This window comes from Haplochromis burtoni, unplaced genomic scaffold, assembly GCF_018398535.1.
Source record: "Haplochromis burtoni strain Fernald_Lab_line unplaced genomic scaffold, NCSU_Asbu1 Contig_23, whole genome shotgun sequence".
NCBI classification, from domain to species: Eukaryota; Metazoa; Chordata; class Actinopteri; order Cichliformes; family Cichlidae; genus Haplochromis; species Haplochromis burtoni.
This window is the reverse complement of record NW_024582384.1, coordinates 1,010,874-1,024,375: the sequence shown is the minus strand read 5'-3', so window position 1 is coordinate 1,024,375 and position 13,502 is coordinate 1,010,874. Positions and strand designations below refer to the sequence as shown.

Sequence of the window (13,502 nt, the reverse complement as noted above, 5' to 3'; positions counted from 1 at the left end):
TCACGGATGTGCAGCTGACAAATCTGCAGCAACTGTGTGATTTTATCATGTTTATATTGACCAAAGTCTCTGAGAAACATTTCCAGCACCTGACTCTATGCCATGAAAATTTCAGGGAGTTCTGGAGGCAAAAAAGGGGTCCAATAAGGTGTACCTAATAAAGTAGCCAGTGAGTGTATATTATGGGTACTTCAACCTAGTACAGGTGATCATATCTTATGAAACTGTTGCATGTTTTGTGTGTAAATTGTGAATCTAAAACATTTAAATACCTAAAAAGAACCATATTTGCTTTTTGAGTGCAAATATAAAAAATAAATTAAATGTCAGCACTCAAGTTTTTAAAACTGTGCAGCCGTATATCAAACGCCCAGAGTTACATTTCACTGCGCAGAGGACTGACACTCTATTAGGGCTGTATTTGGGCTGCCACACCCGAAAGCCTCATTCACAAGATTGATTTCAGCACTCAGGAGCACATCCTCTGATTCCCTTCTTCTAATAACGGAACAGTTCTGTTTTTAATCAGCAGGTGGTGATGTTGTCTTCTTAGCTTGTCAAGCAGCACTGTGATTTCATTTGTGATTCAACATATTGGGTTGCTGCTCAGCCAGTCTAAATATTCTGTTTGCTGATCCTCCTCCGAGACACAAACACACAGATTAAACTGCAGAATTTAATCGTCTCTTTGTAGGGTTCAGAGACCGTGATCTTCCCCTGTGAGCGGTGGCTCGCCAAGTCAGAGGACGATGGAGAAACGGTGAGAGAGCTTGTGCCCTCTGACATCATCACAGAGAAACTTTCAAGAGATGGAAGCCTGAAAGTGACTGAAGTCGAGGTGGAAGACGCTCTGGAGAGTATGTTACCTGCTGGCTGCATTATTAGAAACACAAAAACGATTTGTCATCCTGTCTTTTTATCTGCCCTTCTGAGCATTAGTTTGGAGACAGTTTTCCCTTCTGGTCCTTTATACCCCCAAATAAGTCTCTGTTATGACAGCAGCATCAAACTACGATGCAAAATTGCTTCATTTTCAATCTATTTCCTGGCAGCAGCCTCACACAAAATCCCCTGCCTGTCTGTCTGTGATCACTGTCTCCCACTACAGCCCACACATACAAAGTTTCCGTGATGACAGGTGACGTGTATGGAGCCGGCACTGATGCCAACGTCTTCCTCACCATTTACGGGGACCTGGGGGACACCGGGGAGAGAAAACTGAGCAAGTCGGAGACAAACAGCAACAAGTTTGAAAGAGGATCTGTAAGAAAGCTTGAACTTTGTGACCTTTTTAATTCTTGTCTCCTACACTGTAGATATATATATTCCAGATTACAGAGCAAAAAAGAAGTACACAACATTGATGTTATTTCCTGAATGTTTCTCTTCTCCCAGGTGGATAAGTTCACTATAGAGGCAGTAGACCTCGGTCAGATTTTCAAAATAAAAATTCGCCATGATAACAGTATGGTGAGTCCTGACTGGTACTTGGATCAGGTGGAGGTGCTGGACATTGATACAGAAGAGGTGTTCCTCTTCTTATGTGAACGCTGGCTCTCCAAGAAGAGAGAGGATAGACGCATCCAAAGATACTTTTATGTCAAGGTAACATGAACAATCTAAAGTGCTACTTCTTACATGAAAGAGGTTTTGATATACTGATTTCTTCTATTTCTTACACTAGTTGAGCACAATTAACGTAATGTCCTCAGTTCTAGCTCCATATTTTTATTCTTAGATGTTTTTACAATAGCAAAAAAATAATAACTGCCCTTCAGTTCATTTACAGACCAAATAAAAGCCATTTTAGCTCCCTTTTATTCTCATTGGCAGCCCCTCAATTACAGAGAACAGCAAGTGGGTGGGGTTTCTGTGCTCACAGCCGGACCTGTGTGCCTGAGAAGACCATATTAGGGAGATCTTCTCCCAACAACAGAGCCAAGAGTAAAAAATAAATGAATTTGAAAAGTTTGAAATTCACATCAGTGTTTGGCTCATATGAATTACTTGCACATATGCTGACCTCATTCTTTGAAACTTTGGCTGTATAAGCGCATTTACCACTGTAACACAGAGCCCTGCTGTATATGTTACATAACATGAGAAAAAGTGTGACAGATCCACTTTAAAGTGAATGGCGGTTGATCACCAAAGTGACTAGGATTCATTTTTTGTTCTTTCGTGGCACACCACCTGAAATAATTTCAGCACCTTTTTGAAGTCTTTGTAAAACATTTAGTGGCTTAGCATCGACTTGGGTCTGTATCTCTGCAGATATGGCTGCTGCATCACTAAGTGTCCGCTCTGTTTTCTCAGGGTTATGAAGGAGTTCGAGAGAGCTCGGCCAGTGAAAAGAAGAACTTGGCTCTAATGCAGAAAAGCGTCGACAATAACATGAACAAGAAGAACAAGAAGAAGAAAGAAGAAAAAATTGATCTTCCAAGTAAGAAAACTCAAGTCTCTTCTGCACTGCTAGTTCACCTGATGCTCTCTCATGTGTTTGTTGTTAATCCCTTGAATGCATCAAATGAACGAACAGTTGCTCGGCCCTTTCTATGCAGTCATACCTTATCACATCACCATCTACACTGGACTGGAGAGGGATGCGAGCACCACCAGCAGGGCTTATGTCATCATTATCGGGGCTAATCACACCCAGACAGATAGGTTGTGGTTGGACCTGCAAGACGGGAGGAAGGGCTTTGAGGCCGGCTCTCTGGAGAGCTTCGAGTCCCACGGTTCAGATGTGGGGGAGATCAAAAAGGTTGAGGTGAGTGACAGGTGAATTTGTTTCACTGAAGATTTTGCACTAACATAGCTTCTCACACACACACACACACTGAAACACACAGAAAAAATACACCCACGTTCCTGGCAGTGATTGTTTCTCTCCTTCCTGCAGCTCGGCCATGATGGGGCCACTCCAGAGAGCTGCTGGCTGGTTGATGAACTATGTGTTGCTGTGCCAACCAAAGGGGTCAAATATATATTTGCTTGCAAGTGCTGGCTGGCCAAAGATCGAGGAGATGGGTTGACTGCTAGAGTATTCAATGTGCTGGACTCAGAAGCCATTTCTATCTCCCATAAGGTCTGTAAATGTAGACGTGCTATTGAAAGCAAAGCCACGTTGCAGGCAACATACATACATCATGGTGTTACTGAGTTAAATTAAGACAAGAGAATGATTTAGAAAGTACAAAGTAGTAAACTTACCATAGTACATGTATAATAATATATAATAAGCTGTCCACAAGAGGACATCATTTCCACTGATTTCAAGACATGAAAACACCTCACATTGCACAGAGGTTTTTGCAAGCTGAGGCTCTACTAAGCAGGAGGGTTATCATTAGTGACTGTCAGAGCCGTGATTCAGGATAAAACGAAAAGCAACAGCATGACAACAGTGTCTCAGGCAGCTGAAGGGAGACTGTGATAAAGAACAGGAGGAAGATCAAGGCCCTCCATGGGGTCTGCCATCAACAGACTGAAGAAGTGGAAATTAAGAAATCCTTTCAGTGTCTAGAGAAAGCTGGCCTAAAGGACAGCACAGATGGTGATCACGGCAGCACAGGAGCAGGACCTAAGCATTGGCTCCATAGAGACAAAACCTAGTGGCTAGGATGGTGTAGATGAACACCTGTGTGGCATATAGAGAAGTCCACAAGTCCTGATGGGAGACGCCTCCAGAGGTAGTTGAGAGCAACATGGCGAAGGTCCTATGGGACTTTGACTGTCACACAGGCGCAGCTTCTGGCCAACCAGCCAGACATCATGGTGGTTGACACGCACAGAAGACAGCAGTTGATGTGAAAATCCTAGCAACATCAGGATTTGTGTTTGCCAAACTGGACTCTAACCAGGGGTGGGCAACTCCAGGCCTCGAGTGCCGGTATCCTGCAGGTTTTAGATCTCATCCTGTATACACACACTTGAATTAAATGATTAGTTAATTACCAGGCCTCTGGAGAACTTCACGACATGTTGAGGAGGTCATTTAGCCATTTAAATCAGCTGTGTTGGATCAAGGACACATCTAAAACCTGCAGGACATCGGCACTCGAGGCCTGGAGTTGCCTACAACTACTCTAAACCATCAGCATCCATCTACACGATGGTTTAGCTCCTTTATATTTCACTGGTGAACAGAACAGGAATTCTTAGCCCAGATATTCACAACTGTTGCTACACTGGAAGCCCCAAAATATTGGCTGTCACCTCCCTTTTCATGGCATAGCTATTAAATAACCAATGTCTGCATTTGTGCTTATTTTATCACTGTTTACAACCTTAAAATGACTGAATTAATTCGTATGTGCTCGTCCAGTGAAGCTGTAGATGTACTTGTGGGAGCATAGTATTGTTTGATGTCTGATAATCTTTCCATGTTAGATTATCTATGAGGTGACAGTGGTAACCGGAGATGTGCAGAATGCGGGAACAGACACCCAGATCTTCATGACTGTTTTTGGGGCCAACGGCAGTACAGAGGAGATGCTGCTGCAGAAGAATGAGGACAGGTAGCATCAATGATTTCTATTTTCATTCATGTATCTAACTGTAAAATAAAGAGAGGACCAATTCATACTCAAGATTCTAAACTTTGTGCTTTGATGTGGTGGTGAACAAAAGGTTTGAGCGAGGTCAAGAGGACACCTTTAACATGGAGATCGATGACGTTGCCCCACTGAGAAAAATGCGACTCCGGATAGATGGATCAGGCAGTCGGCCCGACTGGTTTCTTGACAAGGTCGGCTCACCAGGCACACAGATACAATGCAGTCATTTAGAAGATGTTTATTTGGTAAAAAGGGTTTAGAAAGAACCCCCAGGAACAGCTAGAGCAAAAGGGAACGTGTGCAGATTGAGCTCTTTAGTAATATTATGCATAGAATTTTTTGTTCTTGTCGAGGCCTAATTTGTTATAAAGAAGAAACTGCAGATCTCAACCATAAAACATAAAACCAGCAACATAAAAAGCAGAAGAGTAATCGCTATCTCATTCCAAGATCAATAGTACAAAGCACTCACAGGCTTGTGTTTTTTTATCCTGGCACCACATGCTGTAGGTCACAGGATCATTCAATCTATTATATGGCACAGACAAATACACACACACACACACACATCTACCCCCGCCTGCAGGAGAACGGTCAATGATTCAACCACACACAAAGACACAGGCAACAACACACACAAACACACACACAGAGCAGGGCCCAGAACTCCTGGAGTGAGCATATTGACCCATTTTATTCTCCGTGCCGCTGTTGCTTGAATCACGGACACGCTCTCTCTTACAGTACGCACACGCTACAAATGAGCACCGTGTTTGGCCTCGAGAGAGAAATCATTTCATCTTATATATAAATTAATTTACAGAATACTAGTGCAACATATTGGAATTGACTGCCTCAGTACTGAAAGATTTTTTTAAATGATTCTGTGAGGATGATATCACTTCCCACCACTAAATTTAGTGTGAAGTCTCAGGCTAAAGGTTTTGATGAAGTAGAACACATTTCCTATGCAAATGTCTTCTCTACTAAATGCACCATGCCTGTAGGGCGGCAGAGCAGTCAGAAACAATACAAAGCCCTGTCCATCCGTGCCCGAGTCTCAGCCGCTGTGAACATCTCCTTGACTTGACCCTGAACAGAGCCTTGTGTGTTCAGCATCACAAGCAGATATGCTGCCTTTATGGACAGGTTGTCGCCTTGAAACTGACACAATGGTGCACCAGGTGGACTGCCAGCATAGTAATCTGTCCAGATAAATACGCAGAAGGGAGAGCTAATAGATGTCTGGCTGATTCTTGGCCTAACAGAGAAGTTTTTTCCTGTTATTAGAAACTAGAAACCTTCAGAGATGCAGGATTAGTGTACCTGCTGGTAACACAGTACTCATCCAGCCATAATATGACACAGCATTCAATACACTAGTACTGTGGTTCAAGTAATGGCAATATCAATCATAAGTGAATGCATTACTACTGATGATGCCCTGAACTTTCATCTGCAGGTTGATATTTATACTCCTGTTGTAATACATCACACCACAGCAGCATTTATTACTGTTAAATCTTACCTTTAATAATTATAATGCAATCTTCCAAACGCTTTGCTAATTTATAAGCTAATTCTGTGCATTCAGGTGATCATGCGTAACCTGACCACGGAGGAGGTGTCTGTGTTTACCTATGAAGGGTGGCTGTCCAGGACACATGGACCCAAGAGGACACTGATCTGTGAGATGGCAGCTGTGGTGGACGAGGAGGTGATGGTGGAGGTCACTACCTACATTGTCCAGGTCAAGACAAGTGACGTCGCAGGTAGGTTCTCAACCCAGCTCTGTGGTCCCATTCGAAATATGCAGTACTTGTCCAAACATACATGGAAATCTTCAAGGTGTCCTTTTATGTTTGAATGAGTCATAGATCAATGTTAAATGATTCAAACAAACAAACAAACAAAACCTTCCTCTGAAATTTCAAGTATAATCAGGTCAAGCATAATGACTGGACTGCCCAGTGTCCAAAGAAAAACTTTGAAAGCTCTTCATAAATTCAGGGAAAGTATTTTTCAAAGTGCTTTTGAAAAATACAGGAAAGTCTGACTCTTTGGAAGCAAAATATGAAGATATGAGGGACAACTTTGCGTAATACTGTATTCAAGTGCAGAGAACTAACAAACATAACATTGCTCAGTGCAGTTCTTATACTGAGTGTTGTTGCCACCTTTCAGCTCATCCTTCAGTTTTAGGTCTCTCTCTTTAAGGATAGTCAAAGGAGCTTGCAAAGAAAGGATACCCTGCCCTTTTAGTCAGCTTGCTCTGATTGGTTATCTATCCCAAACAGAAGATAGTGATGAGGGAAGGGATTTTGCACATATGCTGGATAATTATTTGAAAATTTGTCTGTGTTTAATATGAGAACCCATCATTGTAACAGGATATATGTGACAGAAGAAATGAAAAGCATAAAAGCTTCTTTCAGACACTGTTTTTTAAACTAGTTACAGGTTGCCAATATTTGTTGTGGCCATTTTAAGATTCATATTGTTTGATTTGAACATGTTTAGGGGCTTGACGATATCAAATGATTACTTATTCACAAGCAAATAGGTAAGATTGGAAACATGAAGCACATTTTTTCTGTAACAGTTTTTCTGTAAGATATGTGCAGTTTTGATTGCACATATCTTAATGTGTCAACATAAAACCAAATAATAACTGAAATGTTGAGGTCTGAGCTGTGGGGTCAGTGAGGGCACTCTAAGTATACTTAACAGGCCTATGAGCATTCCCTGTCCATTCGGCCTTTATTCTCTGGGTTCAGGGGTGCTGAGACTGAGCAGAGTAGACATCCTCTTTCATCAGGAACATCCTCCAGCTCTTCCCGGGGGATCCTGAAGGACTCTGTGGTCAGCGGACACATTTAATTTGTCAAGCGTTTCCTGGATCACATCCTCATCATCTGTTTTTCGGACCACTTTCAAAGGATACACCAGAGAGTATTCTGCATTTGAGCACCTGCGAGTGGCTCTATACTGTGAACATCCTGTGAAACCCTCCCCATCAAAGCCAAACGAGCTGCTGCCTGGAAGAGACTAATTACTGTATGACTGCCATCCCGTGTTTTCAGTCACTACCCAAAGATCAATGCAGAGTTAGAGCCTCATTTTGCCTGCCCTTGTGCAGGGGTTTGTTGTTTTCCTAGGCAAAGGCAAAGGTGGAATAATTCATGGCTGAATCCCTCGTGGCAATTAAAGAGATCCTCTTCAGAAGCCCTCCACACCGCTGCTCCATCTTTTCTTCACCCTGGATTTTCATCTAGCTCAGTTGCTCTGCTGATCAATACGATCAGAATGGCAAGAAGTCTGAGCCGACTTCAAAGGGCTGCTCCCTGCCACTGTCAGTTACTGGAAGCTGACATGTAGCCTTGCACCGCCACTAAGGCTCTGGGAGGAAAAAATGAGCAAGGCTGATAGATGCAAACACACCCACAAACAACATCACATAGGCAGAGCTGTTCCTATGCACGTATACTATAAAGAGGTACTGAAGATCAAGTGTGTGCATTAGAATATATGTCACATAAGTTCCATATGTTACATGTAACTTTAAAAATATCCAGATCTCAAATATTGCCAGCGTGATAATTTCTTATTACGACTGCTGGATTGTTAAATGATCAACACTCTTGCCTACTCTACAGAAGCGAGTTTAAGCAAGGACACTGAAAACATGCTGCAGGCTGAGTGAGGTTTCACTCAGGATCTAACCGACTGTGATAAAATAATAAAGCACAGGGGGATTATAGATGCGCTGTATGAGTCAGAGAACCCAGCTCTCACTGCTCCCCAGTTTACTTTTCAGGTGGTGATTTGCTATTGCTGTACAGCCTTTTTACTGCCATACAACTCTTTGATATAGCTTAATTGCTTTGCACGTATATAATTAGAGCTAGCTCGAGTGACAGTAAATCATTTTTATTATAGTTAATTGCATTCAGTGACCATGTAGACTGGGAAGCTGTGACTTTATAGACTAAAATCCAAGCAAAGTTCTGTCCATGGTTCCACCCATGTTTATTTAAAAGTGTAACCAAACCAAGAAAAATCCCTTATTATTGTCGAGGATTTTTTTTTCTAAATAGTAAACTGCTGCATCTCTTCAGGGGCAGGCACTGATGCCAACGTGTGGATCATTATTTTTGGAGAGAACGGGGACACAGGAACACTGGCGCTGAAAGAGTGCAACAAGTCCAACAAGTTTGAACGCAAGCAGGTGGACACGTTTCGCTTCCCAGAAATCCTCAGCATGGGAGACCTCTCCAAAGTACGAGTCTGGCACGATAACACAGGTCAGCTGCTCTAACTGGCACGGTGAACAGCTTAGACTGAGCTCAACTGTTCTTAGAATGAAAAGTTTGAAAGCACTGCACACTGGTATTTTTTGCATCTCGTTACATGCAGGTATTGCTCCAGGCTGGCACTTGGAGTATATTGACGTGAAGGACGAGATCATGGACAAAACATTTCGTTTCCCCTGTGACCGCTGGCTTGCCAAGAACGATGATGATGGACAGATAATGAGAGAGCTGGCCTGTGCTAACAATGACTACTTGGACCTCAATGAAAAGACCAGTAAGGCTAGCACCTCACAGCATTCAATTATCCCCCCTTGTAGTTTAGTGCAACAACATTTTACTGTAACTGAGTCTCCTTTTCTCTATGACAGAGTATGAAATTTGTATCACAACTGGAGACACAGCTGAAACCAAGGAAAATGCCTGGATTGTACTTGAAGGGAGAAAGGGTCGATCAAAAGAATTTGTAATGGAGAACTCCTCAAAGAAGAAGAGGTTCTTGCGGTAGGTACTTGCTGCAAGATTAACTCAGTCACCGGCAGCTTGTTTGCATGAAAAAGAAATGTGCTTTCTCTCCCTCTGCATCTCTCTCTGCCCTCATGATGATTATCCAAAATACTTAAGACCAGACCAGCACCGCACTCTGATGTCATGACTACACTCCATCCTGTTAAAGATTAATTCTGACACAGAACAAACTGACAGTGATGTGAATTTCAATTAAGGCAAAGCAATTTAAGGGAATAGCTACTAGGGCTGGGCCATATCATACCGTTCACGGTAATACCGGTATAATGTTGGGCAATGACAAGAAAATGAAATATCGCGATAGAATATGGGTAAAACACGCATGCGCAGTGCCTTTGTTTTCATACGCACATGGCGAAAAAGGCACGGCGGCGACGGAGAATGACATGGGTGAAAGCGGATCGTTGAATGAAAAGGATGAACCAGAATTGGTTTGTAAAAATGCTGCAACTTCAGTGATGTAGAACTGGTTTAGCTTTCGTCCGTCAGATACACAACAAAGCACTATTTTTGGTAGAGCGTGCTAGCGGGCCGTGGTTATTACCGTGTTTTTTGGAAAATACGGCACACTTAAAATCAATCCTTTGATTTTTCTGAAAATCGACACTGCCTCTTATAATACCGTGTGCCTTATGTTTGGATTCTGGTTGTGTTTACTGACTGATGTTTTAGTACGACTTTGCTAAGCTACAAACCTGCACCACTTGATGGATTGTCTGAGCATTACGTCTATCGTAGGGAACAGCCTCGCGGAGTGATACGTACTGTGCTTCAACATAATATTACCGTATTGCGTGTGTATAAGCTCTTTTTAAGTTTTGTGGATATTATACATGGTTATGCTGAGGATATGACGGCCAATTTCCACTGGAAATGCCTTTTGGTTAAACTGTCAGCAAGGAATTTGCACTGTTACATTTTTATATAACGTTAATGCAAAAAACAGCTGCTTGTTTAAGTGAAAATACATTGATGGGGTTTTTTGCACTAATACAATTGTACAGTTGTAAAGTATTTTGTCTAGTGTCAATTATATCGTCAGTTATATCATTATCGCAAATTTTCAAATGTATATCGTGATAAATATTTTTGGTCATATCGCCCTGCTCTAATAGCTACTTTCACCAACGAATCCATGTTCCTCTCTCTTTTTAGGGGAAATGTTGACAGGTTTGAATTTTCATCCAAGAACTTGGGTGATATTGCTGGCATCTGTCTGGGCCATACACCCAAGGATGGAAAGAAAGTAAAGGGGGAGGTTTACTGGCACGTGGAGGAGGTTGTTGTGACCGAAAGAGAACTGGGAAACAAGTAAGGCAGCTGCTTCCCCACTGTAGCCATTCATTTATTTTCCACCATCAAACAATTTCTTGATATTCTCAAATGGTTAGACTATATTCCTTCTGCTCTGCTCCATTATCTCCAGGTACATTTTCAAATGCAATTCCCTCATTCCTCTTTCTCCTAAGAGGGACGATTTCATCACCGTTGAGTGCACAAAGACCATCGAGAGCTTTGCAAGCAAAGCTCGAAGCCTGGTACCTGTCAAATATGAGATCATCGTCATCACAGGTGATGAAAAGGGTGCAGGAACCGATGCCAATGTTTTCATTACTCTCTATGGCTCCAATGGAGATTCGGGTTGCAGGCAACTGCGTCAGAAGTTTCGTAACCTTTTTGAACGTGGGCAAACAGACCGTTTCTCTGTGGAAATGCTGGACATGGGGGAGTTGCAGAAAGTCCGGGTAGAACACGACAACTCCGGTCTCAGCCCTGGCTGGCTGCTCGATCGTGTGGAAGTCACCAACACAGCCAATGGTGTTACCACTATCTTTCTCTGCGGGAAATGGCTGGACTCTAAGAAGGCAGATGGAAAGATCTCCAGGGCCATCTACCCAAAATACTAAAAAACCCTACAGCTCAAGCATGTCCTCTTATGTTTAAAAGTAATGACCAAAGAGATTCTCCTTCTAGCAAGTTTTATATCTCAGGAACTGAGACATTAAAAAAAAACATGTCATGATGATGTCTAATGTGGTCAGGAAAAAGGAAAGTGCCAATCTTTTTAAATATCAGGGATTCTTTGCATTGTTTTGTTGTAATACAGATTTTATAAAATGAACAAATGAATAAATAAATCCAATTTGTTTATAACACCCAGTTTTCAGCTTCACTTCTGACTTGCTGGTAGGTCTAAACTTTACCTTCAAGTCTGGTTAAGCAGAAATATACACTCATTGGGCACTTCATTAGTTATACTTTGCTATTACAGTCGTCTCCTTTTGCCTTCAGAGCTGCCTTAAACACAGCAAACAAAATGCTGGAAATATTCCTCAGAGATTTTGATCCATATTGACCTGATTGCATTACACAGTTGTTGCAAATATTCAGTTCCACAAACTTGCAAAGATGCTATATTGGACTGAGATCCGGTGACTGTGGAGACAATTTATGTGCAGTGAATTCATTCAACAAATCAAGAAACCAGTTTGAGTTGATTTGAGCTTTGTGACCTGTCGCACTATTATGCTGGAAGGAGACTGGTACACTGTGGTCATAAAGGGATGGGCACGGTCAGCATCAATACTCAGGTAGGCTGTGGTGTTAAAATGATGCTCAGTTGATACTGAGGGTCCCAACATGTGCCAAGAAAATCTCCTCCACACTATTACACCATCACCAGTATCAGCCTGAATCACTGATACAACGCAGGATAGATCCATGCTTTCATGTTGTTTACACAAAATTCTGACCCTACCATCTGAATTTCTGCAGCAAAAACTGAGTCTCAACAGACCAGGCAATGATTTTCCAATCTTCTGTTGTTCAGTTTTGATGATTCTATGCAAATTGTGGAGAATGATATTTAGACATTACATTAAACAGGTAAATAAATGACTCAAATGGGACATTCAAATATGTCAAAGTGATCGTTAAGAAGTAATTGTGTATGAATTTTATATTTATAACTTTTTCCTTGGCCCAAAACAATTGTTTTAATGTCTAGTCAACAATACAGGGACACACAGAGATTCCATGATTTCTTCGGGTTTTTGAATTACAATCTAACTGCTACATGTCAGTAGATTGCAGAAATCAGTCAACTGAGTTCTTTTGTCCCTGATTCAAGTGTATAATCCTAGATACGGTGGCCAAAGGAAAAACATGTTGTAGTCAGTCAAGAGAGACCATAAACATTAAATTTAGACTGTTCCCCATGGTGACATGGTCAGTCGGCAAGTTTCTATTAATGCTTGGACCAGATCCGGAAAGAGTTTTTCCCTATTTGTGAAAAGCTGTCAGTCTTCTGTTTGCCTTAGCTGTCAATGCCCAGTAAGAAGCACCTATCTCTATTTTCAAGTCCAATATGTGTCACTGAGTCAGAGAAGCTCATGTCTGAACAATGACAGCCATACTAAGGTGAGTTGTTGAGGACATACAGAACATTAGGCGGCACTATAGTTTTTGCTGCTGGTAGCCTCTGTTAGCTTCTGTGAAACAGTCTTTGAAGTGGATGTAGCTTTGCTGAACTCTGACGCTCTGAGTGAATAACCTCTTATAAGGTGTGAGAATGTTATCAAGTGTGAATTTTTAGGATTTTTAGGAATTTTAGGATACTTTAGCCTAACGTTAGCTAGCATAATGTTAGCTTAAAACCAGCTGCTGTTGTTGTTAGCTTTTGTCAGCTAGCTGGAGATAGAAAGATAACAGTCTAATCTTCTGACAATAAGTAACTGGAATAATATTAGGAATAAATGAGGATGTTTATACACATTTTTATGTTTTAGAGTCCTGACTTCAGTTTAGCAGATAAGACTTGAGGTGAGGAGGAAGAGGATGACTTTATATCCAGATGCTGTTGCCTCTTTTCTTTGTGTTTTCACTTCTTTGGTAAAGGAGATCCCATCAAAGCTGATAAAACATATATTTACAGTACACCCACAGTTCTCTTTTTTCTCTGCTTTTGACATGTGGGTGATCTCTAGCCACATACGTAAAACGCTATAAATTTATAAGTACAATATCTTTTTTTTTCTCTATAAAACAACCTGATGACCTGACTTCACCTTTAACTAATTTTGAGGGGTTAAAAAAAAAGACAAAA

The 13,502-nt window shown here is 41.6% G+C and overlaps 1 protein-coding gene across 1 annotated transcript in view; it reads left to right on the top strand.

Moving 5' to 3' along the window:
- loxhd1a (lipoxygenase homology PLAT domains 1a) overlaps positions 1-13,485 on the top strand; it is a 38,111-nt gene extending 24,626 nt beyond the window's left edge. The window contains exons 28-41 of the mRNA XM_014332098.2: positions 695-857; positions 1,109-1,263; positions 1,396-1,605; positions 2,317-2,443; positions 2,562-2,770; positions 2,903-3,088; positions 4,393-4,520; positions 4,633-4,750; positions 6,154-6,331; positions 8,678-8,863; positions 8,976-9,146; positions 9,241-9,373; positions 10,553-10,708; positions 10,824-13,485. Coding sequence (XP_014187584.1) covers positions 695-857; positions 1,109-1,263; positions 1,396-1,605; positions 2,317-2,443; positions 2,562-2,770; positions 2,903-3,088; positions 4,393-4,520; positions 4,633-4,750; positions 6,154-6,331; positions 8,678-8,863; positions 8,976-9,146; positions 9,241-9,373; positions 10,553-10,708; positions 10,824-11,304 — 2,601 coding nt within the window. The 3' untranslated portion in view covers positions 11,305-13,485. The remainder of the gene's footprint in view (positions 1-694; positions 858-1,108; positions 1,264-1,395; positions 1,606-2,316; positions 2,444-2,561; positions 2,771-2,902; positions 3,089-4,392; positions 4,521-4,632; positions 4,751-6,153; positions 6,332-8,677; positions 8,864-8,975; positions 9,147-9,240; positions 9,374-10,552; positions 10,709-10,823) is intronic.
- Positions 13,486-13,502: the final 17 nt, after the last annotated feature.